General features: G+C 58.3%; 1 protein-coding gene across 1 annotated transcript; it reads left to right on the top strand.

The window, feature by feature from the left end:
- Positions 1-362: 362 nt before the first annotated feature.
- ndufb11 (NADH:ubiquinone oxidoreductase subunit B11) lies at positions 363-26501 on the top strand. The gene is made up of 3 exons (XM_038782414.1): positions 363-618; positions 6924-7054; positions 26273-26501. The coding sequence occupies exons 1-3, from the start codon at positions 400-402 to the stop codon at positions 26400-26402; spliced, it is 480 nt and encodes a 159-aa protein (XP_038638342.1). The 5' UTR covers positions 363-399; the 3' UTR covers positions 26403-26501.
- Positions 26502-27687: the final 1186 nt, after the last annotated feature.

Raw genomic sequence — 27687 nt, 5'->3', positions numbered from 1 at the left:
CTAGCCCAGGCCCAATGGGCCAAATGGCCTATTGCTGCAGGATAGACATTCTGCTTTGTCAGTTGAGGGCTCGGTTCGGGATCCCTGTGGCCCTCTCCGTGAGTGGCATCGTGCCCCCACCACCCAAACCGGAGTGAGGCAGAGAGCTGGGCTGAGGGATGGAGTCCTGGGCTGGAGGAGGAGGGGGGGCATTTTTATATCTATCGGCATAACGGAAATTGGGCGATGGGGACCTGTGCCCTTTAAGGCAAGGCCGCGCTGGTCTCGCCCTCTCGGCGGGCGCTGATTGGCCGGAAGGTGGGTGGACAGGGCTGTGATTGGGTGAGGCGGCTGTCTGTCAGGGGAGGGGGCGGGGCTGGTTAAAGGGGAGGTCACGGAGCCCGATTCTGGCGGCGGAAGATGGCGGCGCTGCTCCGTGTCGTCCTGAGGCGCTGCTGCCGCCTCCCAGCAACCGGCCTCGGCCCCCTGCCCGCCCCGGCCTCGGCCCCGGCCGCCCGGCTCCTCACAGGCTCCGCATCCACCCCCGGCTCCGCTTCGGCCTCGGCCCTGGCCGGGCCTCAGGACCAGGCGCTCGGCTTCGGGGACGGAGAGCAGCCCGAGGTCAACCTGTACGACAAGGTGAGGGGGAGGGGCCACCCCGGGGGGAGGGGCCACCCCGGGGGGAGGGGCCACCCCCCAACCCCCCCCAACCCAACCCAACCCCCCCCAACCCAACCCAACCCCCCCCAACCCAACCAACCCCCCCCAACCCAACCCAACCCCCCCCAACCCAACCCAACCCCCCCCAACCCAACCCAACCCCCCCAACCCAACCCAACCCCCCCCAACCCAACCCAACCCCCCCCAACCCCCCCCACCCCCCCAAACACCCCCCACCCCCCCCAAATACCCCCCACCCCCCAAATACCCCTATACCCCCCACACACCCCCATATACCCCCCACCCCCCCCCCAAATTCCCCCCCACCCCCCATATACCCCCCACCCCCCTATACCCCCCCACCCCCCCCCCCAAATACCCCCCCCCAACCCCCCCAATACCCCACCAACCCCCCCACCCCCAAATACCTCCAACCCCCCAAATACCCCCAACCCCCAAATACCCCCAACCCCCCAAATACCCCCAACCCCCCAAATACCCCCAACCCCCCAAATACCCCCAGCCCCCCAAATACCCCCAGCCCCCCAAATACCCCCACACCCCCAAATACCCCCACACCCCCCAAATACCCCCACACCCCCCAAATACCCCCACCCCCCCCAAATACACCCCCCCCAAATACCCCCAACCCCCACACCCCCCAAATACCCCCAACCCCCACACCCCCCAAATACCCCCCATCCCCCCAAATACCCCCTGAACCCCCCCCCCATACCCCCATAAACCATACCTGTACGACAAGGTGAGGGGGTCACATCCCCAAATACCACCCCCCCAAAGACCCCCCAAATACCCCCCCATGCCCCCAAATACCCCCCAACCCGCCTGAACCCCCCCCCCCCCATAAACCCAACCTGTGTGATAAGGTGAGAGAGAGGGGGGGGGGAGAGAGAAACACCCATATACCCCCCTCCACACCCCCAAAACCACCTGAACCCCCCAAAAAAAACAATACCCCCTAAACCCCTCCCATACCCCACTGGAACCCCCCATAACCCCCTAAACCCAACCTGTACAACAGGGTGAGAGAGAGGGGGGGAACCCCCATATTACCCCCCCCCGACCCCCTAAAGCCCCCCCCCCCCCCCACACCCATATACCCCCCTAAACCCAACCTGAACGACAAGGTGAGGGGGGGAGGGGCAAATCCACCTGAACCCCCCCCAATACTCTACTAAACCCCCCATAACCCACTAAACCCCCCATACCCCACTAAACCCCCCCCATACCCCACTAAACCCCCCCATACCCCACTAAACCCCCCCATACCCCACTAAACCCCCCCATAACCCACTAAACCCCCCATACCCCACTAAACCCCCCCATACCCCACTAAACCTCCCCATACCCCACTAAACCCCCCCATACCCCACTAAACCCCCATAACACACTAAACCCCCCCATAACCCATTAAACCCCCCCATACCCCACTAAACCCCCCCATAACCCATTAAACCCCCCCCATAACCCACTAAACCCCCCTCTACCCCACTAAACCCCCCATAACCCACTAAACCCCCCATACCCCACTAAACCCCTATAACCCACTAAACACCCCCATACCCCACTAAACCCCCCCCCCATACCCCACTAAACCCCCCCATACCCCACTAAACCCCCCATAACCCACTAAACCCCCCCATAACCCACTAAACCCCCCCATAACCCACTAAACCCTCCCATACCCCACTAAACCCCCCCCATAACCCACTAAACCCCCCCATAACCCACTAAACTCCCCCATAACCCACTAAACCCCCCCAAACCCCACTAAACCCCCCCATAACCCACTAAACCCCCCCCATAACCCACTAAACCCCCCCATACCCCACTAAACCCACTAAACCCCCCATAACCCACTAAACCCCCCCCATAACCCACTTAACCCCCCCTTAACCCACTAAACCCCCCCATAACGCACTAAACCCCCCATAACCCACTAAACCCCCCCCATAACCCACTAAACCCCCCCATAACCCACTAAACCCCCCCATAACCCACTAAACCCCTCCATAACCCACTAAACCCCCCCCATAACCTACTAAACCCCCCCCAAACCCACTAAACCCCCCCATAACCCACTAAACCCCCCCATAACCCACTAAACCCCCCCATAACCCACTAAACCCCCCCATTACCCCACTAAACCCCCCATTACCCCACTAAACCCCCCCATAACCCACTAACCCCTCCCCCCCCATAACCCACTAAAACCCGCTCCCTGTTATGCCTCACCCTGCCGAATAACCCTCAGGAGGTGACGCCCTCCCCAGTCCATCAGCTGAGGTGTCATTGTGCGTTTGGGTGATGCACCACCCTGAGGAATAGCCTCACCTCTGTGTGCACCCCCCTCGTCCCTCACCCCTCTCCCCCACTCTCCCCTCCCCCTAACTCCCCTGAAGCCCCCCCACTGGCGCCCAACGTAGTTGACCAGCCGGCGATGATTCCAACACACCCGCCATTGAAGATTGGAAGGCATCAGTGTTCGCAGAGATCCACCTCCCCGATTTCCACACAATCACGTTGGGCTAATCGGCTAGGGAGGGCGTCGTGGTTTATGCCCCGCGCACGGTTATCTAGCCAATCGTGACCTACGTTTGGAAGCTGGTCTGCAAACGGTGATGCTTTCCGCAGATGATTATTGTGATTTTGGGGGGGGGTGGGAGGTGTTGGGGCGAGGTTGCCGCTCACGTCTGGCGAGTTGGAGGGGGCCCATCTCCTTCCTGGGCCATCGACAAACGGTGTGATCCTCGGAAAGGTTTAAAAATAGCGGAGTGAAGTCGGGCATTTCTAGATGCTCTAATACAGGTGCTCCGGTTGCTGGGCTGAATGGGATTTTATCCACACTTGTTCGTGTTCCTCGTGCTCCAGTTGCAGGCAGTGACTACAGGAGCCGAGGGAGAGGAAAGTGGGCCAGGGAATTGACAGGGGAGCTCGCCTCTTTCGCGAACATTTCTCCCTGCCTGATGCAGATCGGCGTCTCCGCGGGCATCATGTGGATAAATTCAGCTCCGCGCCGATTTAATAGTCACTCAGACCAAAGGTGTCTTAACCCGCTGAGTGCCAGCAAATGTAGCGCCGTTAGAAAACGCGTTAGAGGGCGGCACAGTGGTTAGCATTGCTGCCTACGGCGCTGAGGACCCGGGTTCGAATCCCAGCCCTGGGTCACTGTCCGTGAGGAGTTTGCACATTCTCCCCGTGTCTGCGTGGGTTTCACCCCCACAACCCAAAGATGTGCAGGGTAGGTGGATTGGCTACGCTAAATTGCCCCTTGATTGGAAAAAATAATTGGGTGCTCTAAATTTATATTAAAAAAAAGAAAACGTGTTAGAGGCAGCACGGTAGCATTGTGGATAGCACAATCGCTTCACAGCTCCAGGGTCCCAGGTTCGATTCCCGGCTGGGTCACTGTCTGTGCGGAGTCTGCACGTCCTCCCCCTGTGTGCGTGGGTTTCCTCCGGGTGCTCAGGTTTCCTCCAACAGTCCAAAGATGTGTAGGTTAGGTGGATTGGCCATGATAAATTGCCCTTAGAGTCCAAAATTGCCCTTTGTGTTGGACTGGGTTAAGGGGATAGGGTGAAGTTGCTGACCTTGGGTAGGGTGCTCTTTCCAAGAGCCGGTGCCGACTTGATGGGCTGAATGGCCTCCTTCTGCACTGTAAATTCTATGGTTCTCAAAACACCACGCTGGCCGTCTGCTGCCCCGATGGAGGCGATCGGTTCCAGGCTGCAGAAGAGGGGGATGTGAAGCACTTACAAATATCAGAACAGGAGAAGGCCCATTCAGCCCATCTCCAGCCTGTTACACAGGAACAGGGGGCCATTCAGCCCCTCTCCAGCCTGTTACACAGGAACAGGAGGAGGCCATTCAGCCCCTCTCTAGCCTGTTACACAGGAACAGGCCATTCAGCCCCTCTCCAGCCTGTTACACAGGAACAGGAGGCCATTCAGCCCCTCTCCAGCCTGTTACACAGGAACAGGAGGAGGCCCATTCAGCCCCTCTCCAGCCTGTTACACTGGAACAGGAGGAGGCCCATTCAGCCCCTCTCCAGCCTGTTACACAGGAACAGGAGGAGGCCCATTCAGCCCCTCCAGCCTGTTACACTGGAACAGGAGGAGGCCCATTCAGCCCCTCTCCAGCCTGTTACACAGGAACAGGAGGAGGCCCATTCAGCCCCTCCAGCCTGTTACACAGGAACAGTAGGAGGCCCATTCAGCCCCTCCAGCCTGTTACACAGGAACAGTAGGAGGCCCATTCAGCCCCTCCAGCCTGTTACACAGGAACAGGAGGCCATTCAGCCCCTCTCCAGCCTGTTAACACAGGAACAGGAGGAGGGCCATTCAGCCCCTCGCGAGCCTTTTACACAGGAACAGGAGGCCATTCAGCCCCTCCCCAGCCTGTTACACAGGAACAGGAGGCCATTCAGCCCCTCTCCAGCCTGTTACACAGGAACAGGAGGAGGCCCATTCAGCCCCTCCAGCCTGTTACACAGGAACAGGAGGAGGCCATTCAGCCCCTCCCCAGCCTGTTACACAGGAACAGGAGGCCATTCAGCCCCTCCCCAGCCTGTGACACAGGAACAGGAGGCCATTCAGCCCCTCCCCAGCCTGTTACACAGGAACAGGAGGAGGTCCATTCATCCCCTCTCCAGCCTGTTACACAGGAACAGGAGGCCATTCAGCCCCTCTCCAGCCTGTTACACAGGAGCAGGAGGCCATTCAGCCCCTCTCCAGCCTGTGACACAGGAACAGGAGGCCATTCAGCCCCTCCCCAGCCTGTTACACAGGAACAGGAGGAGGTCCATTCATCCCCTCTCCAGCCTGTTACACAGGAACAGGAGGAGGGCCATTCAGCCCCTCTCCAGCCTGTTACACAGGAACAGGAGGAGGCCATTCGGCCCCTCTCCAGCCTGTTACACAGGAACAGGAGGAGGCCCATTCAGCCCCTCCAGCCTGTTACACAGGAACAGGAGGCCCATTCAGCCTCTCCCCAGCCTGTTAGACAGGAACAGGAGGAGGCCCATTCAGCCCCTCTCCAGCCTGTTACACAGGAGCAGGAGGCCATTCAGCCCCTCTCCAGCCTGTGACACAGGAACAGGAGGCCATTCAGCCCCTCCCCAGCCTGTTACACAGGAACAGGAGGAGGCCATTCAGCCCCTCTCCAGCCTGTTACACAGGAACAGGAGGAGGCCCATTCAGCCCCTCTCCAGCCTGTTACACAGGAACAGGAGGCCATTCAGCCCCTCCCCAGCCTGTTACACAGGAACAGGAGGCCATTCAGCCCCTTCTCCAGCCTGTTACACAGGAACAGGAGGCCCCATTCAGCCCCTTCTCCAGCCTGTTACACAGGAACAGGAGGAGGTCCATTCAGCCCCTCTCCAGTCTGTTACACAGGAATAGGAGGCCATTCAGCCCCTCTCCAGCCTGTTACACAGGAACAGGAGGAGGCCATTCAGCCCCTTCTCCAGCCTGTTACACAGGAACAGGAGGAGGTCCATTTAGCCCCTCTCCAGCCTGTTGCACAGGAACAGGAGGCCATTCAGCCCCTATCCAGCCTGTTACACAGGAATAGGAGGCCATTCAGCCCCTCTCCGGCCTGTTACACAGGAACAGGAGGCCATTCAGCCCCTATCCAGCCTGTTACACAGGAACAGGAGGAGGCCCATTCAGCCCCTTTGTGAAGCCTCTTGTCATCAAGGCTAATCTGTGACCTAACCCCTCACACCAGCCTTGTTTTCTTAAATATCCTTTCAATAACAAGGCCTCTGTCAGATTAACAACTTGATCTCCCATTTGTGGAAGAGGGTTCCAAGCTGTCGCCACCCCCTGTCTGTAAAGGTTTTCCTCAATCCAGCCCTGAAATCCTGGCCTCTTATGTTTAGACTCTATCTCTCTTCTACTCCCCCAACCTGGTCCCAACCAGCGAGGAATAGGTTCCCTCTATTGTCCCCATCGATTCCCCATAATATCTCGAAAACCTGGATCAAATAACCCTCCCCTCCCCCCGGAACTCCGAGATCTCCTTCCCAAGGTACCAAGAAACCCGGAACTGCTCTGGACAATTCCCGGTGGGCCAAGCCGGACTTTGTGCCATTGTACCCCCATCCTCGAGGTGGGAAAGGCTGAGGACCCCCGGATTGAGGGGGGGGGGAGGGTGTTACAAATTCGGGCCCCCCCCCCCTCTCGATTAGGCAGTTAAATAGGTTGGCTGAGTATTGTCTTTCACCCTCTCTGTCTCTGTGTGTGTGTCCCTCTCTCCTGCAGTATCCCGAGTACCATGGCTTCAGTTCGGACCCTGTGTCTGACCTCTGGAACATGAGGATGGCCTTTTTCTTTGGCATATCTCTGGCGATTGTGATGGGCTCGGCCTTCGTGCACTATCTGCCTGACCGCGGGTAAGTCTCACTTTCTCTAAGTCAGTGGCCAGGTTAAAACATCCACACGTTACCTTGACCGTCGGTCCCTGGTTGCTCGGATCGTGAGCGTGTGTAAATGTGTGCGAGCGCGCGAGTGTGTGCAAGGCGTGAGTACATGTGTCAGCGCATTTGAGTGTGAGAAAGCGGCTCGTACATAGTACAGTATCAGAGTAACAATATTTATTTTTTATAACCCCAACCGATCTTCGAACTCTCACCAACCCAACAGATATAACCTTCCCCCCAGCAGTAATAATAACCGTCTCCCCCCCCCCCCCGCCAACAGCTGATCATAGACTCCTAGAATTTACAGGTCCCATTCGGCCCATCTAGTCAGCACCGGCCCTTGAAAAGAGCACCCTACACCACCCCGTTCCCGTAACCCTACCCAACCTTTTTGGACACTTGAGGGCAATTGATCACGGCCAATCCACCTCACCCGCACACCTCTGAACTGTGGGAGGAAACCGGAGCACCTGGAGGAAACCCACGCACACACGGGGAGAACGTGCTTTTCCAAATACAAACATTCCACCAGGTCACCCAACCAGAGCAGAGGCAGCGGGTGGGGTAGAAGATCTCCATCCCCACAGGACTCTACTCCGGGCTGTCAGCGAGGCGAAGGCGAGGACCGCCGAGACTTTCCAAATAAAAGATATCACCAACTTGATCAACGTGGCCAAAAAAGACTTTGCAAGGGAAACGAGGGGAGGGGGTGAGGCATTGGAACAGAAACTAAATCTGAATTGTCTGCACCCTGCCCACCAGGGACAGGGCAAGGTTTTGCCACTTCTCTAAATTGGACCTCGGCATGTTCCCAATGTTCAACTTACAGCCTGGAAAGGAGCCAAAGCTCATTGGTAGCTTCATTAGAAGAGACTGGGGCCGTGACATACGAGATGGGGTCATCCGCGTATGGATACAGCCCCCCCCCCCTCCCCCAATGGGCACCCCTGCCTTGTACCCCATTCAGTGCAAATGCCCCCAACTCAACCCATGGCTGCCCACACCTGCCGTGGAGGCTTCATACAACAGCCAAACCCGTGGGATAAACCTCTGGCCCAATCCGAATCTGCCAAGCACCTGGCACAGCTAGAACATACATTGCAGCAGGAGGCCATTCGGCCCATCGAGTCGGCACCGACCCACTTAAGCCCTCACTTCCACCCTATCCCCATAACCCAATAACCCCTCCTAATTTAGCATGGCCAATCCACCTAACCTGCACGTCTTTGGACTGTGGGAGGAATCCGGAGCACCCGGAGGAAACCCACACAGACACCGGAAGAACGTGCAGACTCCGCACAGACAGTGACCCAGCGGGGAATCGAACCTGGGACCCTGGAGCTGTGAAGCCACAGTGATATCCACAATGCTACCATGCTGTCCGTACTCGCCCTTGTCGAACGCTTTCTCAACATCCAGAGCCCTCTCCGGCCCAGGGGCGGGCAAGGGGAGAGGATTGCATTCCGAACCTGCCGTGTATTAGCCGTTAGCTGCCGCCCCTTCACAAAGCCTGTCTGCCCCTCTGCAATTTCCTCCGCGACAAGGGACTCCAATCACAGCACCAGCTGATTAACCAATAGCTTGGCGTCCACGTTGAAAAGAGAGCTGGGCCTTTATACATCACATTCCGTGGGATCTTTATCCTTTTACCAAATGAGGGAGGTGCGGAGGTGGAGACCTGCGTGTGGGAGGTGTGGAGCGTGAGTGGGAGGTGTGGAGGTGGAGCGTGAGTGGGAGTGTGGGAGGTGGAGCGTGAGTGGGAGGTGTGGAGGTGGAGCGTGAGTGGGAGGTGTGGAGGTGGAGCGTGAGTGGGAGGTGTGGAGGTGGAGCGTGAGTGGGAGGTGCGGAGGTGGAGCGTGAGTGGGAGGTGTGGAGGTGGAGCGTGAGTGGGAGGTGTGGAGGTGGAGCGTGAGTGGGAGGTGTGGAGGTGGAGCGTGAGTGGGAGGTGTGCAGCGTGAGTGGGAGGTGCGGAGGTGGAGCGTGAGTGGGAGGTGGGGAGGTGGAGCGTGAGTGGGAGGTGCGGAGGTGGAGCGTGAGTGGGAAGTGTGGAGGTGGAGACCTGTGGGAGGTGTGGAGGTGGAGCGTGAGTGGGAGGTGTGGAGGTGGAGCGTGAGTGGGAGGTGTGGAGGTGGAGCGTGAGTGGGAGGTGTGGAGGGTGGAGCGTGAGTGGGAGGTGCGGAGGTGGAGCGTGAGTGGGAGGTGTGGAGGTGGAGACCTGCGTGAGTGGGAGGTGTGGAGGTGGAGCGTGAGTGGGAGGTGTGGAGGTGGAGCGTGAGTGGGAGGTGTGGAGGTGGAGCGTGAGTGGGAGGTGTGGAGGTGGAGCGTGAGTGGGAGGTGTGGAGGTGGAGTGGGAGGTGCGGAGGTGGAGCGTGAGTGGGAGGTGTGGAGGTGGAGCGTGAGTGGGAGGTGCGGAGGTGGAGCGTGAGTGGGAGGTACGGAGGTGGAGCGTGAGTGGGAGGTGTGGAGGTGGAGCGTGAGTGGGAGGTGCGGAGGTGGAGACCTGCGTGAGTGGGAGGTGTGGAGGTGGAGCGTGAGTGGGAGGTGTGGAGGTGGAGCGTGAGTGGGAGGTGCGGAGGTTGAGCGTGAGTGGGAGGTGCGGAGGTGGAGCGTGAGTGGGAGGTGTGGAGGTGGAGCGTGAGTGGGAGGTGCGGAGGTGGAGCGTGAGTGGGAGGTGTGGAGGTGGAGCGTGAGTGGGAGGTGTGGAGGTGGAGCGTGAGTGGGAGGTGTGGAGGTGGAGCGTGAGTGGGAGGTATGGAGGTGGAGCGTGAGTGGGAGGTGTGGAGCGTGAGTGGGAGGTGTGGAGGTGGAGCGTGAGTGGGAGGTGCGGAGGTGGAGCGTGAGTGGGAGGTGCGGAGGTGGAGCGTGAGTGGGAGGTGTGGAGGTGGAGCGTGAGTGGGAGGTGTGGAGGTGGAGCGTGAGTGGGAGGTGTGGGAGGTGGAGCGTGAGTGGGAGGTGTGGAGGTGGAGCGTGAGTGGGAGGTGTGGAGCGTGAGTGGGAGGTGCGGAGGTGGAGCGTGAGTGGGAGGTGCGGAGGTGGAGCGTGAGTGGGAGGTGCGGAGGTGGAGACCTGCATGAGTGGGTGGTGCGGAGGTGGAGCGTGAGTGGGAGGTGCGGAGGTGGAGCGTGAGTGGGAGGTGTGGAGGTGGAGACCTGCGTGAGTGGGAGGTGCGGAGGTGGAGCGGGAGTGGGAGGTGCGGAGGTGGAGCGTGAGTGGGGAGGTGTGGAGGTGGAGCGTGAGTGGGAGGTGTGGAGGTGGAGCGTGAGTGGGAGGTGTGGAGGTTGAGTGTGAGTGGGAGGTGCGGAGGTGGAGCGTGAGTGGGAGGTGTGGAGGTGGAGACCTGCGTGAGTGGGAGGTGCGGAGGTGGAGTGGGAGTGGGAGGTGTGGAGGTGGAGACCTGCGTGAGTGGGAGGTGTGGAGGTGGAGCGTGAGTGGGAGGTGCGGAGGTGGAGCGTGAGTGGGAGGTGTGGAGGTGGAGCGTGAGTGGGAGGTGTGGAGGTGGAGCGTGAGTGGGAGGTGTGGAGGTGGAGACCTGCGTGAGTGGGAGGTGTGGAGGTGGAGCGTGAGTGGGGAGGTGTGGAGGTGGAGTGTGAGTGGGAGGTGTGGAGGTGGAGCGGGAGTGGGAGGTGTGGAGGTGGAGACCTGCGTGAGTGGGAGGTGTGGAGATGGAGCGTGAGTGGGAGGTGCGGAGGTGGAGCGTGAGTGGGAGGTGTGGAGGTGGAGACCTGCGTGAGTGGGAGGTGTGGAGATGGAGCGTGAGTGGGAGGTGTGGAGGTGGAGACCTGCGTGAGTGGGAGGTGTGGAGTGTGAGTGGGAGGTGTGGAGGTGGAGACCTGCGTGAGTGGGAGGTGCGGAGGTGGAGCGTGAGTGGGAGGTGCGGAGGTGGAGTGTGAGTGGGAGGTGCGGAGGTGGAGCGTGAGTGGGAGGTGTGGAGGTGGAGCGTGAGTGGGAGGTGTGGAGGTGGAGCGTGAGTGGGAGGTGTGGAGGTGGAGCGTGAGTGGGAGGTGTGGAGGTGGAGACCTGCGTGAGTGGGAGGTGTGGAGGTGGAGCGTGAGTGGGAGGTGCGGAGGTGGAGCGTGAGTGGGAGGTGCGGAGGTGGAGCGTGAGTGGGAGGTGCGGAGGTGGAGCGTGAGTGGGAGGTGCGGAGGTGGAGCGTGAGTGGGAGGTGCGGAGGTGGAGCGTGAGTGGGAGGTGTGGAGGTGGAGCGTGAGTGGGAGGTGTGGAGGTGGAGCGTGAGTGGGAGGTGTGGAGGTGGAGCGTGAGTGGGAGGTGTGGAGGTTGAGCGTGAGTGGGAGGTGCGGAGGTGGAGCGTGAGTGGGAGGTGTGGAGGTGGAGACCTGCGTGAGTGGGAGGTGCGGAGGTGGAGACCTGCGTGAGTGGGAGGTGTGGAGGTGGAGCGTGAGTGGGAGGTGTGGAGGTGGAGACCTGCGTGAGTGGGAGGTGTGGAGGTGGAGCGTGAGTGGGAGGTGCGGAGGTGGAGCGTGAGTGGGAGGTGCGGAGGTGGAGCGTGAGTGGGAGGTGCGGAGGTGGAGCGTGAGTGGGAGGTGCGGAGGTGGAGACCTGCATGAGTGGGTGGTGCGGAGGTGGAGCGTGAGTGGGAGGTGCGGAGGTGGAGCGTGAGTGGGAGGTGTGGAGGTGGAGACCTGCGTGAGTGGGAGGTGTGGAGGTGGAGCGTGAGTGGGAGGTGCGGAGGTGGAGCGTGAGTGGGAGGTGCGGAGGTGGAGCGTGAGGGGAGGGTGTGGAGGGGGAGCGTGAGTGGGAGGTGTGGAGGTGGAGCGTGAGTGGGGAGTGTGGAGGTTGAGCGTGAGTGGGAGGTGCGGGAGGTGGAGCGTGAGGTGGAGGTGTGGAGGTGGGAGACCTGCGTGAGTGGGAGGGTGCGGAGGTGGAGTGGGAGGTGTGGAGGTGGAGACCTGCGTGAGTGGGAGGTGTGGAGGTGGAGCGTGAGTGGAGGGTGCGGAGGTGGAAGCGTGAGTGGGAGGTGTGGAGGTGGAGCGTGAGTGGGAGGTGTGGAGGTGGAGCGGGAGTGGGAGGTGTGGAGGTGGAGACCTGCGTGAGTGGGAGGTGTGGAGATGGAGCGTGAGTGGGAGGTGTGGAGGTGGAGACCTGCGTGAGTGGGAGGTGTGGAGTGTGAGTGGGAGGTGTGGAGGTGGAGACCTGCGTGAGTGGGAGGTGCGGAGGTGGAGCGTGAGTGGGAGGTGCGGAGGTGGAGCGTGAGTGGGAGGTGCGGAGGTGGAGCGTGAGTGGGAGGTGCGGAGGTGGAGACCTGCGTGAGTGGGAGGTGTGGAGGTGGAGACCTGCGTGAGTGGGAGGTGTGGAGGTGGAGTGGGAGGAGCGGAGGTGGAGCGTGAGTGGGAGGTGCGGAGGTGGAGTGTGAGTGGGAGGTGCGGAGGTGGAGCGTGAGTGGGAGGTGTGGAGGTGGAGCGTGAGTGGGAGGTGTGGAGGTGGAGCGTGAGTGGGAGGTGTGGAGGTGGAGACCTGCGTGAGTGGGAGGTGTGGAGGTGGAGCGTGAGTGGGAGGTGCGGAGGTGGAGCGTGAGTGGGAGATGCGGAGGTGGAGCGTGAGTGGGAGGTGTGGAGGTGGAGCGTGAGTGGGAGGTGTGGAGGTGGAGCGTGAGTGGGAGGTGTGGAGGTGGAGCGTGAGTGGGAGGTGTGGAGCGTGAGTGGGAGGTGTGGAGGTGGAGCGTGAGTGGGAGGTGTGGAGCGTGAGTGGGAGGTGTGGAGGTGGAGCGTGAGTGGGAGGTGTGGAGGTGGAGCGTGAGTGGGAGGTTGGAGCGTGAGTTGGGAGGTGTGGAGGTGGAGCGTGATGGGAGGTGTGGAGCGTGAGTGGGAGGTGTGGAGGTGGAGCGTGAGTGGAGGTGCGGAGGTGGAGCGGGAGTGGGAGGTGTGGAGTGGAGCGGAGTGGGGAGGTGGTGGGAGGTGAGCGTGAGTGGGAGGTGTGGAGGTGGAGCGTGATGGGAGTGCGGAGGTGGAGCGTGAGTGGGATGTGTGGAGGTGGAGCGTGAGTGGGAGGTGTGGAGGTTGAGCGTGAGTGGGAGGTGCGAGGTGGAGCGTGAGTGGGAGGTGGTGGAGGTGGAGACCTGCGTGAGTGGGAGGTGCGGAGGTGGAGTGGAGGTGGTGGAGGTGGAGCGGGAGGGGAGGTGTGGAGGTGGAGCGTGAGTGGGAGGTGTGGAGGTGGAGCGTGAGTGGGAGGTGCGGAGGTGGAGCGTGAGTGGGAGGTGTGGAGGTGGAGCGTGAGTGGGAGGTGTGGAGGTGGAGCGTGAGTGGGAGGTGTGGAGGTGGAGCGGGAGTGGGAGGTATGGAGGTGGAGCGTGAGTGGGAGGTATGGAGGTGGAGACCTGCGTGAGTGGGAGGTGTGGAGATGGAGCGTGAGTGGGAGGTGTGGAGGTGGAGACCTGCGTGAGTGGGAGGTGTGGAGGTGGAGACCTGCGTGAGTGGGAGGTGCGGAGGTGGAGCGTGAGTGGGAGGTGCGGAGGTGGAGACCTGCGTGAGTGGGAGGTGTGGAGGTGGAGTGGGAGGAGCGGAGGTGGAGCGTGAGTGGGAGGTGCGGAGGTGGAGTGTGAGTGGGAGGTGCGGAGGTGGAGCGTGAGTGGGAGGTGTGGAGGTGGAGCGTGAGTGGGAGGTGTGGAGGTGGAGCGTGAGTGGGAGGTGTGGAGGTGGAGACCTGCGTGAGTGGGAGGTGTGGAGGTGGAGCGTGAGTGGGAGGTGCGGAGGTGGAGCGTGAGTGGGAGATGCGGAGGTGGAGCGTGAGTGGGAGGTGCGGAGGTGGAGCGTGAGTGGGAGGTGTGGAGGTGGAGCGTGAGTGGGAGGTGTGGAGGTGGAGCGTGAGTGGGAGGTGTGGAGGTGGAGCGTGAGTGGGAGGTGTGGAGGTGGAGCGTGAGTGGGATGTGTGGAGGTGGAGCGTGAGTGGGAGGTGTGGAGGTTGAGCGTGAGTGGGAGGTGCGTAGGTGGAGCGTGAGTGGGAGGTGTGGAGGTGGAGACCTGCGTGAGTGGGAGGTGTGGAGATGGAGCGTGAGTGGGAGGTGTGGAGGTGGAGCGTGAGTGGGAGGTGTGGAGGTGGAGACCTGCGTGAGTGGGAGGTGCGGAGGTGGAGCGTGAGTGGGAGGTGTGGAGGTGGAGACCTGCGTGAGTGGGAGGTGTGGAGGTGGAGCGTGAGTGGGAGGTGCGGAGGTGGAGCGTGAGTGGGAGGTGTGGAGGTGGAGCGTGAGTGGGAGGTGTGGAGGTGGAGCGTGAGTGGGAGGTGTGGAGGTGGAGCGTGAGTGGGAGGTGTGGAGGTGGAGTGGGAGGTGCGGAGGTGGAGACCTGCGTGAGTGGGAGGTGTGGAGGTGGAGCGTGAGTGGGAGGTGTGGAGGTGGAGCGTGAGTGGGAGGTGCGGAGGTGGAGCGTGAGTGGGAGGTGTGGAGGTGGAGCGGGAGTGGGAGGTGTGGAGGTGGAGACCTGCGTGAGTGGGAGGTGCGGAGGTGGAGCGTGAGTGGGAGGTGTGGAGATGGAGCGTGAGTGGGAGGTGCGGAGGTGGAGCGTGAGTGGGAGGTGTGGAGGTGGAGACCTGCGTGAGTGGGAGGTGTGGAGATGGAGCGTGAGTGGGAGGTGTGGAGGTGGAGCGTGAGTGGGAGGTGTGGAGGTGGAGCGTGAGTGGGAGGTGTGGAGGTGGAGACCTGCGTGAGTGGGAGGTGCGGAGGTGGAGCGTGAGTGGGAGGTGTGGAGGTGGAGACCTGCGTGAGTGGGAGGTGTGGAGCGTGAGTGGGAGGTGTGGAGATGGAGACCTGCGTGAGTGGGAGGTGCGGAGGTGGAGCGTGAGTGGGAGGTGTGGAGATGGAGACCCGCGTGAGTGTATCGGGCAATGATCCCCCAGCTAGAGAGTCATTGAACATATTTACTGTCAATGGAGCCAACTGGTCCATAAACCTCCTCTTAAACCCAATGGGAAAGCCATCGAGGCCAGGGGCCGTATCCGCTTGGATCAGCCCACTGCCCCCTCCTACCTCTGATGTGGATACTGGCGTTGGACTGGGGTGAGCACAGTAAGACGTCTTCCAACACCAGGTTAACGTTCAATATGTTCGTTTCAAACACTTGCTTTCGGAGCACTGCTCCTTCCTCCTACACACTCACCTTCGTACCCCCTCAGAGCTTGTGTTTGAGCACATCTGAGCATGCGAGTGTGTGATTGTGAGCGCGATGTGTGTGTGAGAGCGTGCCCCTGTGTGAGCGTGCATGATTGTGTGTGTGTCATGGGCATGAGTGAGTGCTTGCGTTTGTTAGCTTGTGAGGGCATGCGGAGATGTAAGCGTGCGGGAGTGTGAGCATGGACATATGTCAGTGCGTGTTGGTGAACGGGCGTGTGGATGGGAGCGTGTGGCTGTGAGTGGGTACGTATGTGAGCAGGAGTGTATGAGAGCGCGCATGTGCTTCTGTGTTTAAGTGTGAGTAATAGTGTCCTTGTGTGTCAGTGTGAGAATGTTTTAGTGTGCGAGGGTTAGTCTGCTTTTGTGGGTGAGGGATAGAGTGGGTGGTCTTGTGTGTGAGGGGTGAGGGATTATATGTATTTTTGTGTGTGCCTGTGTTTGTATTCGAAGGATAATGTTTGTCTGGTTGAGTGCGAGGGATAGTTTGCATGAGAGAGAGGGTGTGTGTGTGTGTGCGCGTGTCTGTGTGTGTGCGCGTGTCTGTGTGTGTGCGCGTGTCTGTGTGTGTGCGCGTGTCTGTGTGTGTGCGCGTGTCTGTGTGTGTGCGCGTGTCTGTGTGTGTGCGCGTGTCTGTGTGTGTGCGCGTGTCTGTGTGTGTGCGCGTGTCTGTGTGTGCGCGTGTCTGTGTGTGCGCGTGTCTGTGTGTGTGCGCGTGTCTGTGTGTGTCTGTCTGTGTGTGTGTGTGTGTGTCTGTCTGTGTGTGTGTGTCTGTCTGTGTGTGTGTGTGTGTCTGTCTGTGTGTGTGTCTGTCTGTGTGTGTGTGTCTGTCTGTGTGTGTGTGTCTGTCTGTGTGTGTGCGCGTGTCTGTGTGTGTCTGTCTGTGTGTGTGTGTGTCTGCCTGTGTGTGTGTGTCTGTGTGTGTGTGTGTGTCTCTGTGTGTGTGTGTCTGTCTGTGTGTGTGTCTGTCTGTGTGTGTGTCTGTCTGTGTGTGTGTCTGTCTGTGTGTGTGTCTCTGTGTGTGTGTCTCTGTGTGTGTGTCTCTGTGTGTGTGTCTGTCTGTCTGTGTGTGTGTCTGTCTGTCTGTGTGTGTGTCTGTCTGTGTGTGTGTCTGTCTGTGTGTGTGTCTGTATGTGTGTGTGTGTCTGTCTGTGTGTATCTGTGTGCGCGCATGTGCGAGGGCCTGTGTGCGCACGCTTGCATGTGCGAGGGCCTGTGCGCGTGCGCGAGGGTCAGTGCGCATGCGCCCGAGACTCTGTGTGCGCGCGCGGGGGTCTGTGTGCGTGCATGCGCGCGCAAGGGTCTGTGTGCGCGCGTGGCTCTGTGCATGCATGAGGGTCTGTTGGTTTGTATGTGGGATTGTGTGTGGGTGCATGCGTGAGGGGTTGTGAGCGTGCGCGCACGATGGATTGCGCGTGCAGGGGATTGTGCGCACGTGTGTGTGCGAGGAATGAAGTGTGTGTGTGTGTTTGCGAGCGAGGGATAGTGTGTTTGCGTGCGAGGGATAGTGTGTTTGCGTGCGAGGGATAGTGTGTTTGCGTGCGAGGGATAGTGTGTTTGCCTGCGAGGGATAGTGTGTTTGCCTGCGAGGGATAGTGTGTTTGCGTGCGAGGGATAGTGTGTTTGCGTGCGAGGGATAGTGTGTTTGCGTGCGAGGGATAGTGTGTTTGCGTGCGAGGGGTAGTGTGTTTGCGTGCGAGGGATAGTGTGTTTGCGTGCGAGGGATAGAGTGCGTGCGAGGGTTAGTGTGTTTGCGTGCAAGGGATAGTGTGTGTGCCTGCGTCTGTCTGCGTGCGTGCGTTTCTGCGTGTGTTTCTGCGTGCGTGCGTTTCTGCGTGCGTGCGTTTCTGCGTGCGTGTTTCTGTGCGTGCGTTTCTGCGCGTGCGTTTCTGCGTGCGTGCGTTTCTGCGTGCGTGCGTTTCTGTGTGCGTGCGTTTCTGTGCGTGCGTTTCTGTGCGCGTGCGTTTCTGTGCGTGCGTTTCTGTGCGTGCGTTTCTGCTTGCGTGCGTTTCTGCTTGCGTGCGTTTCTGCTTGCGTGCGTTTCTGCGTGCGTTTCTGCTTGCGTGCGTTTCTGTGCGTGCGTTTCTGCGTGCGTGCGTTTCAGCGTGCGTGCTTTTCTGGGTGCGTGCGTTTCTGGGTGCGTGCGTTTCTGGGTGCGTGCGTTTCTGTGTGCGTGTGCGTGTGTGTGTGTGTGAGAGAGAGAGTTCAGTTGCTCCGGTTAGGAAATGTGAAGTTTGACAGCTGTGAGCTTTAAATAGCTCCACACTCAATCATTTCTTCTTAATAACACACTCCTGTCAGGGCATCAAAAGTATTTTCAACCCGGCAGATAGACAATTGGAGAATTTCTCTCCATGTTGCCTTGTGACGAGCTGAGACTGAGTAACAAGAGCTCTGGCGAAGGACCCAGTTATCAGCCAGCTGGAGGCTGCCAAAAGTTACATTCGCCCATCCCTCCCGCCTACCCCCTGCTCCTTCACTGAGATTACAAGCTCCCACTGTGATAGTGTCCCAGCCATAATCCACTACCTGTGAGGCTGGTTGACTTGGCGTGAGAGGGGAGGGGGGCATCACGCCCATTCTCAATCAGTTTCTCCAGCGCTGACCCTCTGACAGTGCGGCACTCCCTCAGCACTGACCCACTGACAGTGCAGCACTCCCTCAGTACTGACGCTCTGACAGTGCAGCACTCCCTCAGTACTGACCCTCTGACAGTGCAGCACTCCCTCAGTACTGACCCACTGACAGTGCAGCACTCCCTCAGTACTGACCCTCTGACAGTGCGGCACTCACTCAGTACTGACTCTCTGACAGTGCGGCACTCCCTCAGTACTGACCCTCTGACAGTGCAGCACTCCCTCAGTACTGACCCTCTGACAGTGCAGCACTCCCTCAGTACTGACCCACTGACAGTGTGGCACTCCCTCAGTACTGACCCTCTGACAGTGCAGCACTCCCTCAGTACTGACCCTCTGACAGTGCAGCACTCCCTCAGTACTGACCCTCTGACAGTGCGGCACTCCCTCAATACTGACCCTCTGACAGTGCGGCACTCCCTCAGTACTGACCCTCTGACAGTGCGGCACTCGCTCAGTACTGACCCTCTGACAGTGCAGCACTCCCTCAGTACTGACCCTCTGACAGTGCGGCGCTCCCTCAGTACTGACCCTCTGACAGTGCGGCGCTCCCTCAGTACTGACCCTCTGACAGTGCAGCACTCCCTCAGTACTGACCCTCTGACAGTGCGGCACTCCCTCAGTACTGACCCTCTGACAGTGCGGCTCTCCCTCAGTACTGACCCTCTGACAGTGCGGCACTCCCTCAGTATTGACCCTCTGACAGTGTGGCACTCCCTCAGTACTGACCCTCTGACAGTGCGGCACTCCCTCAGTACTGACCCTCTGACAGTGCGGCACTCCCTCAGTATTGACCCTCTGACAGTGCGGCACTCCCTCAGTACTGACCCTCCGCCAGTTACATCTCTGGTTATTCCCTTACGGAATCCGGAGCTATATTGACCGTTGCTTCACTGTGTCTGTGGGTGTACGTGCAATACGCGGACCCCAGGAATACGCGGACCGCAGCAACCACGCGGACCGCAGCGGATTGAAGAAGACAAACTATCCACCACCTTCTCCGGGAGCAATTAACAATGGTGGACGGGAGAGTAGGGCGCAAATACCGGGGTTCAATCACGATCAGAGTTTGCTCAGACGAGACTCCTTTCTCCTCTAGTATCGCAGATGAAGGGTGGGTGCCCTGTTGAGGGCTGTTTAAGATTATTGAAGGACTCCCATTGGGCCGAGAGAGATAAACTGCTTCCTCTGCTGGATAGGGGCTGGTTTAGCACAGTGAGCAAAACAGCTGGCTTGTACCGGCCGCGCCGCAGTGTGTGTGTGAGAGAGAGGAGTGCGCGTACATGTATGCGAGGAATGTGTGCACTGGTGTGTGTGTGTGTGTGATTAGTGCGCATACTGGTGCGTGAGGAATGCGCGCAATGCGTGCCCCGTTTCCCCCCCCATCCCAGCACTGATCCATACGGGTGGGTAGGAACAGCAGCCTCCGAGAGGGATGATGGCTGTTGATAGATTGCAATAATGTTCCTGACCTTGGTTTTAAATCACCTGTCTGAACTTAATGGAAGGTTTTTCAAATTTATGCCCCAGTCAATATCTTTGTTCCCCATAAAGGTGACGAATGCTTGGCTTTGTGAATATTTTCAGAAAAATCTAACAGGCAAACATTTCCCAGGGCAGCCGCCCCGCCCCCTCGGGGTATCCTAAACCCCCGCATGGTCAAGCAAAGAGGTTTATTTTCACAAACGCTGACTTGTACTTCAGTAAATGTAGCAGCTCCTTCACACACAGCAAGACCCGCAACAGCCACAGTAACCCAGGTCACCTGCGTTTAGTGTTGTTGGTTGAGGGGCAAATATGGGCCCCAGGACACAGGGGAGAACTCAATATTGACTCTCCCGCAGTGCGGCGCTCTCCGAGCAGATAGAGCATGATGCAGATACAGAGTAAAGCTCCCTCTACACTGTCCCCATCAAACACTCCCAGGACAGGTACTGCACGGGGTTAGATACAGAGTAAAGCTCCCTCCACACTGTCCCCATCAAACACTCCCAGGACAGGTACAGCACGGGGTTAGATACAGAGTAAAGCTCCCTCTACACTGTCCCCATCAAACACTCCCAGGACAGGTACAGCACGGGGTTAGATACAGAGTAAAGCTCCCTCCACACTGTCCCCATCAAACACTCCCAGGACAGGTACAGCACGGGGTTAGATACAGAGTAAAGCTCCCTCTACACTGTCCCCATCAAACACTCCCAGGACAGGTACAGCACGGGGTTAGATACAGAGTAAAGCTCCCTCTACACTGTCCCCATCAAACACTCCCAGGGCAGGTACAGCACGGGGTTAGATACAGAGTAAAGCTCCCGCTACACTGTCCCCATCAAACACTCCCAGGACAGGTACAGCACGGGGTTAGATACAGAGTAAAGCAACCTCTGCACTGTCCCCATCAAACACTCCCAGGACAGGTACAGCACGGGGTTAGATACAGAGTAAAGCTCCCTCCACACTGTCCCCATCAAACACTCCCAGGACAGGTACAGCATAGGGTTAGATACAGAGTAAAGCTCCCTCTACACTGTCCCCATCAAACACTCCCAGGACAGGTACAGCACGGGGTTAGATACAGAGTAAAGCTCCCTCTACACTGTCCCCATCAAACACTCCCAGGGCAGGTACAGCACGGGGTTAGATACAGAGTAAAGCTCCCTCTACACTGTCCCCATCAAACACTCCCAGGACAGGTACAGCACGGGGTTAAATACAGAGTAAAGCTCCCTCTACACTGTCCCCATCAAACACTCCCAGGGCAGGTACAGCATAGGGTTAGATACAGAGTAAAGCTCCCTCTACACTGTCCCCATCAAACACTCCCAGGACAGGTACAGCACGGGGTTAGATACAGAGTAAAGCTCCCTCTACACTGTCCCCATCAAACACTCCCAGGGCAGGTACAGCACGGGGTTAGATACAGAGTAAAGCTCCCTCTACACTGTCCCCATCAAACACTCCCAGGACAGGTACAGCACGGGGTTAGATACAGAGTAAAGCTCCCTCTACACTGTCCCCATCAAACACTCCCAGGGCAGGTACAGTACGGGGTTAGATACAGAGTAAAGCTCCCTCTACACTGTCCCCATCAAACACTCCCAGGGCAGGTACAGTACGGGGTTAGATACAGAGTAAAGCTCACTCTACACTGTCCCATTAATTTGGACCGTTTTTTTCCGTCAGCAATTTAGATCTCAGAATATTTTTATTTATATGGATTACAGGGTGAAGAGATCAGCTGAGTTTAGATGTGACCTATATAAACCACTTCCACTGCTGAATGTTGGCTCTGAATCTGACATTGGGGAGTTTTGATGAATTAACGTGCATCATGTTTCTCTTTCTCCTGCTCAGACTGACACGCCAATAGAGCAGTGCTCGCCTCTCTTCTCTCTCTCTTCTCCTCTTACCCCCAGCTCCCTCACACTGTCACTCAGTAACCCCTCTCCCCAGCTCCCTCACACTCACTCAGTAACCCCTCTCCCCCAGCACCCTGTGTTACTGACTGTATCTCTACTGGTGTTAATCCAGCTCCCTCACACTGTCACTCAGTAACCCCTCTCCCCCAGCTCCCTCACACTGTCACTCAGTAACCCCTCTCCCCCAGCTCCCTGTGTTACTGACTGTATCTCTACTGGTGTTAATCCAGCTCCCTCACACTGTCACTCAGTAACCCCTCTCCCCCAGCTCCCTCACACTGTCACTCAGTAACCCCTCTCCCCCAGCTCCCTCACACTGTCACTCAGTAACCCCTCTCCCCAGCTCCCTGTGTTACTGACTGTATCCCTACTGATGTTAATCCAGCTCCCTCACACTGTCACTCAGTAACCCCTCTCCCCCAGCTCCCTCACACTGTCACTCAGTAACCCCTCTCCCCCAGCTCCCTCACACTGTCACTCAGTAACCCCTCTCCCCAGCTCCCTGTGTTACTGACTGTATCCCTACTGATGTTAATCCAGCTCCCCCACACTGTCACTCAGTAATCCCTCTCCCCCAGCTCCCTCACACTGTCACTCAGTAACCCCTCTCCCCCAGCTCCCTCACACTGTCACTCAGTAACCCCTCTCCCCCAGCACCCTGTGTTACTGACTGTATCTCTACTGATGTTAATCCAGCTCCCTCACACTGTCACTCAGTAACCCCTCTCCCCCAGCTCCCTCACACTGTCACTCAGTAACCCCTCTCCCCCAGCTCCCTCACACTGTCACTCAGTAACCCCTCTCCCCCAGCTCCCTCACACTGTCACTCAGTAACCCCTCTCCCCCAGCACCCTGTGTTACTGACTGTATCTCTACTGATGTTAATCCAGCTCCCTCACACTGTCACTCAGTAACCCCTCTCCCCCCAGCACCCTGTGTTACTGACTGTATCTCTACTGATGTTAATCCAGCTCCCTCACACTGTCACTCAGTAACCCCTCTCCCCCCAGCACCCTGTGTTACTGACTGTATCTCTACTGATGTTAATCCAGCTCCCTCTCACTGTCACTCAGTAACCCCTCTCCCCCAGCACCCTGTGTTACTGACTGTATCTCTACTGATGTTAATCCAGCTCCCTCACGCTGTCACTCAGTAACCCCTCTCACCCCAGCTCCCTCACACTGTCACTCAGTAACCCCTCTCCCCCAGCTCCCTCACACTGTCAATCAGTAACCCCTCTCCCCAGCTCCCTCACACTGTCACTCAGTAACCCCTCTCCCCCAGCTCCCTCACACTGTCACTCAGTAACCCCTCTCCCCCAGCACCGTGTTACTGACTGTATCCGTACTGATGTTAATCCAGCTGCCTCACACTGTCACTCAGTAACCCCTCTCCCCCAGTACCCTGTGTTACTGACTGTATCTCTACTGATGTTAATCCAGCTCCCTCACACTGTCACTCAGTAACCCCTCTCACCCCAGCACCCTGTGTTACTGACTGTATCTCTACTGATGTTAATCCAGCTCCCTCACACTGTCACTCAGTAACCCTTCTCCCCCAGCTCCCTCACACTGTCACTCAGTAACCCCTCTCCCCCAGCTCCCTCACAATGTCACTCAGTAACCCCTCTCCCCCAGCTCCCTGTGTTACTGACTGTATCTCTACTGATGTTAATCCAGCTCCCTCACACTGTCACTCAGTGACCCCTCTCCCCCAGCTCCCTCACACTGTCACTCAGTAACCCCTCTTCCACAGCACCCTGTGTTACTGACTGTATCTCTACTGATGTTAATCCAGCTCCCTCACACTGTCACTCAGTAACCCCTCTCCCCCAGCTCCCTCACACTGTCACTCAGTAACCCCTCTCTCCCCAGCACCCTGTGTTACTGACTGTATCTCTACTGATGTTAATCCCAAAATTACACGGAAAGGGAGGATTGTGGGAGCTGGAGGAGGTTACAGAGATCGGGGGAGTTGGGGACTCGAGATTTCAGAGAAATGGAGGGTTGTTGTGGACAGGAGGAGGTTAGAGAGACAGGGAGGGTTGTAGGGTCTGAGGGAGGTTACAGAGATACGGAGTGGTGTAGGGGCTGGAGGAGGTGACGAGGACAGGGAGGGGTGTAGGGGCTGGAGGAGGTTACAGAGATAGGGAGGGTTTGGAGGGGCTGGAGGAGGTTACAGAGATAGGGAGGGTTGGAGGGACTGGAGGAGGTTACAGCGATAGGGAGGGTTGTAGGGGCTGGAGGTTACAGAGATGGGGAGGGTTGGAGGGACTGGAGGTTACAGAGATAGGGAGGGTTGGAGGAGCTGGAGGAGGTTACAGAGATAGGGAGGGTTGGAGGGGCTGGAGGAGGTTACACAGATAGGGAGGGTTGGAGGGGCTGGAGGAGGTTACAGAGATAGAGAGGGTTGGAGGGTCTGGAGGCGGTTACAGAGATAAGGAGGGTTGGAGGGGCTGGAGGTTACAGGGATAGGGAGGGTTGGAGGGGCTGGAGGTTACAGAGATAAGGAGGGTTGGAGGGGCTGGAGGTTACAGAGATAGGGAGGGTTGGAGGGGCTGGAGGAGGTTACAGAGATAGAGAGGGTTGGAGGGTCTGGAGGAGGTTACAGAGATAGGGAGGGTTGGAGGGGCTGGAGGTTACAGAGATTTGGAGGGGCTGGAGGAGGTTACAGAGATAGGGAGGGTTGGAGGGGCTGGAGGTTACAGAGATAGGGAGGGTTGGAGGGGACTGTTGCGAATCTGCTCTCTGGGAGTCGGGGTTTTTGAATGGGCTGCTGTGAGCAGCTGATACGTTCAGCGGGAAATGGTGAAATAGTCTCTGTCCTGCTTCTAATTCATGCTCATTCCTGAAATAGCTGTAACCTGCTTTCCTGAGCCTGCGTCAGTCTCCCTCAATGCCGCCCCCCCCACCTTCCCAAGGGACTCTGACAGTAACAGGGCTCCCTCACTGCCTGAGAGAGAAAACGCTCTGATTTCCATCCCACCGGTGCCAACCTCCCTCACTGAGCCCACCTGCCCGCATACTCCCCAGTACTGACCCTCTGCCAGTGCGGCACTCCCTCAGTACTGACCCTCTGACAGTGCGGCACTCCCTCAGTACTGACCCTCTGACAGTGCGGCACTCCCTCAGTACTGACCCTCTGACAGTGCGGCACTCCCTCAGTACTGACCCTCTGACAGTGCGGCACTCCCTCAGTACTGACCCTCTGACAGTGCGGCACTCCCTCAGTACTGACCCTCTGACAGTGCAGCACTCCCTCAGTACTGACCCTCTGACAGTGCGGCACTCCCTCAGTACTGACCCTCTGACAGTGCGGCACTCCCTCAGTACTGACCCTCTGACAGTGCGGCACTCCCTCAGTACTGACCCTCTGACAGTGCGGCACTCCCTCAGTACTGACCCTCTGACAGTGCGGCACTCCCTCAGTACTGACCCTCTGACAGTGCGGCACTCCCTCAGTACTGACCCTCTGACAGTGCGGCACTCCCTCAGTACTGACCCTCTGACAGTGCGGCACTCCCTCAGCACTGACCCTCTGAAAGTGCGGCACTCCCTCAGTACTGACCCTCTGACAGTGCGGCACTCCCTCAGTACTGACCCTCTGACAGTGCAGCACTCCCTCAGTACTGACCCTCAGACAGTGCGGCACTCCCTCAGTACTGACCCTCTGACAGTGCGGCACTCCCTCAGTACTGACCCTCTGACAGTGCGGCACTCCCTCAGTACTGACCCTCTGACAGTGCAGCACTCCCTCAGTACTGACCCTCTGACAGTGCGGCACTCCCTCAGTACTGACCCTCTGACAGTGCGGCACTCCCTCAGTACTGACCCTCTGACAGTGCAGCACTCCCTCAGTACTGACCCTCTGACAGTGCGGAGCTCCCTCACTACTGACCCTCTGACAGTGCAGCACTCCCTCAGTACTGACCCTCTGACAGTGCAGCACTCCCTCAGTACTGACCCTCTGACAGTGCAGCACTCCCTCGGTACTGACCCTCTGACAGTGCGGCACTCCATCAGTACTTACCCTCTGACAGTGCGGCACTCCCTCAGTACTGACCCTCTGACAGTGCGGCACTCCCTCAGTACTGACCCTCTGACAGTGCGGCACTCCCTCAGTACTGACCCTCTGACAGTGCGGCACTCCCTCAGTACTGACCCTCTGACAGTGCGGCACTCCCTCAGTACTGACCCTCTGACAGTGCGGCACTCCCTCAGTACTGACCCTCTGACAGTGCGGCACTCCCTCAGTACTGACCCTCTGACAGTGCGGCACTCCCTCAGTACTGACCCTCTGACAGTGCGGCACTCCCTCAGTACTGACCCTCTGACAGTGCGGCACTCCCTCAGTACTGACCCTCTGACAGTGCGGCACTCCCTCAGCACTGACCCTCTGAAGTGCGGCACTCCCTCAGTACTGACCCTCTGACAGTGCGGCACTCCCTCAGTACTGACCCTCTGACAGTGCAGCACTCCCTCAGTACTGACCCTCAGACAGTGCGGCACTCCCTCAGTACTGACCCTCTGACAGTGCGGCACTCCTCAGTACTGACCCTCTGACAGTGCAGCACTCCCTCAGTACTGACCCTCTGACAGTGCGGCACTCCCTCAGTACTGACCCTCTGACAGTGCGGCACTCCCTTAGTACTGACCCTCTGACAGTGCAGCACTCCCTCAGTACTGACCCTCTGACAGTGCGGCACTCCCTCAGTGCAGCAGTGTTCCCGGGTATCTGTGGAGTGCGAATTCGTGCCCATTAGCTTTGGAGTTAGATTTGAGTGACAACCCGTAAACCACAACCAACATTGAGAGTATTGATTTTCTTCCAACTGTTTGTATGTTGTCGAGCACAGTGCCGGATGTTTCCGGGACGTCGGCTGACTGCCCCGTAACTCTGGGCGACAGGTGGGATGGATTCAGCGATTCGGAGCTGGAACCTGCTTGCGATGCCTCTGCTGGCTCTCCGCAATGGTGGGGGTTAAATAATACCGTTTCCTTTTGTTTCCCCCGGCCGTCCCCAGGATGCGGCAGTGGGCTCGGAGAGAGGCCGAGCGACGTCTTAAACACCTCGAGACGCAGGGCCTGCCCCCCATCGCCGAGAACTACTACGACACGGAGAAGATCGTGCTGCCACCCTCGGGATCAGAGTGAGGGGCTGCTGGAGGTTGTGGGGAGGGGGCGTTGCTACGCAGGGGACCACCCTGCCGTCCTGTCTGTGTCGACTCGTCAATAAAGCGTTAAATTATTTCAGCTCATCTCTCGTATGTGTCAGTGTGTGTGTCAGTGTGTGTGTCAGTGTGTGTGTCAGTGTGTGTGTGTCAGTGTGTGTGTCAGTGTGTGTGTCAGTGTGTGTGTGTCAGTGTGTGTGTCAGTGTGTGTGTCAGTGTGTGTGTGTCAGTGTGTGTGTGTCAGTGTGTGTGTGTGTCAGTGTGTGTGTGTGTCAGTGTGTGTCAGTGTGTGTCAGTGTGTGTGTGTCAGTGTGTGTGTGTCAGTGTGTGTGTGTCAGTGTGTGTGTCAGTGTGTGTGTGTCAGTGTGTGTGTGTCAGTGTGTGTGTGTCAGTGTGTGTGTCAGTGTGTGTGTGTCAGTGTGTGTGTGTCAGTGTGTGTGTGTCAGTGTGTGTGTGTCAGTGTGTGTGTGTGTGTGTGTGTGTCAGTGTGTGTGTGTCAGTGTGTGTGTGTCAGTGTGTGTGTCAGTGTGTGTGTCAGTGTGTGTGTGTCAGTGTGTGTGTCAGTGTGTGTGTGTCAGTGTGTGTGTCAGTGTGTGTGTGTCAGTGTGTGTGTGTCAGTGTGTCAGTGTGTGTCAGTGTGTCAGTGTGTGTGGTGTGTCAGTGTGTGTGTGTGTCAGTGTGTGTGTGTGTCTGTGTGTGTGTGTGTGTCTGTGTGTGTGTCAGTGTGTGTGTGTGTCAGTGTGTGTGTGTCAGTGTGTGTGTCAGTGTGTGTGTGTGTCAGTGTGTGTGTCAGTGTGTGTGTGTCAGTGTGTGTGTGCAGTGTGTGTGTCAGTGTTGTGTGTCAGTGTGTGTGTCAGGTGTGTGTGTCAGTGTGTGTGTGTCAGTGTGTGTGTGTCAGTGTGTGGTGTGTCTGTGTGTGTGGTGGTCTGTGTGGTGTGTCAGTGTGTGTGTGTCAGTGTGTGTGTGTCAGTGTGTGTGTCAGTGTGTGTGTGTCAGTGTGTGTGTGTGTCAGTGTGTGTGTGTCAGTGTGTGTGTGTCAGTGTGTGTGTGTGTCAGTGTGTGTGTGTGTGTGTGTGTGTGGTCAGTGTGTGTGTGTCAGTGTGTGTGTGTGTCAGTGTGTGTGTGTCATGTGTGTGTGTCAGTGTGTGTGTGTGTCAGTGTGTTGTGTGTCAGTGTGTGTGTGTTTCAGTGCGTGTGTGTCAGTGTGTGTGTCAGTGTGTGTGTGTCAGTGTGTGTGTGTGTCAGTGTGTGTGTGTGTCAGTGTGTGT

This window comes from Scyliorhinus canicula, chromosome 21, assembly GCF_902713615.1.
Source record: "Scyliorhinus canicula chromosome 21, sScyCan1.1, whole genome shotgun sequence".
Taxonomy (NCBI): domain Eukaryota; kingdom Metazoa; phylum Chordata; class Chondrichthyes; order Carcharhiniformes; family Scyliorhinidae; genus Scyliorhinus; species Scyliorhinus canicula.
Note: the sequence above shows the minus strand (reverse complement) of the source record. Positions and strands in the feature narration are given on the sequence as shown.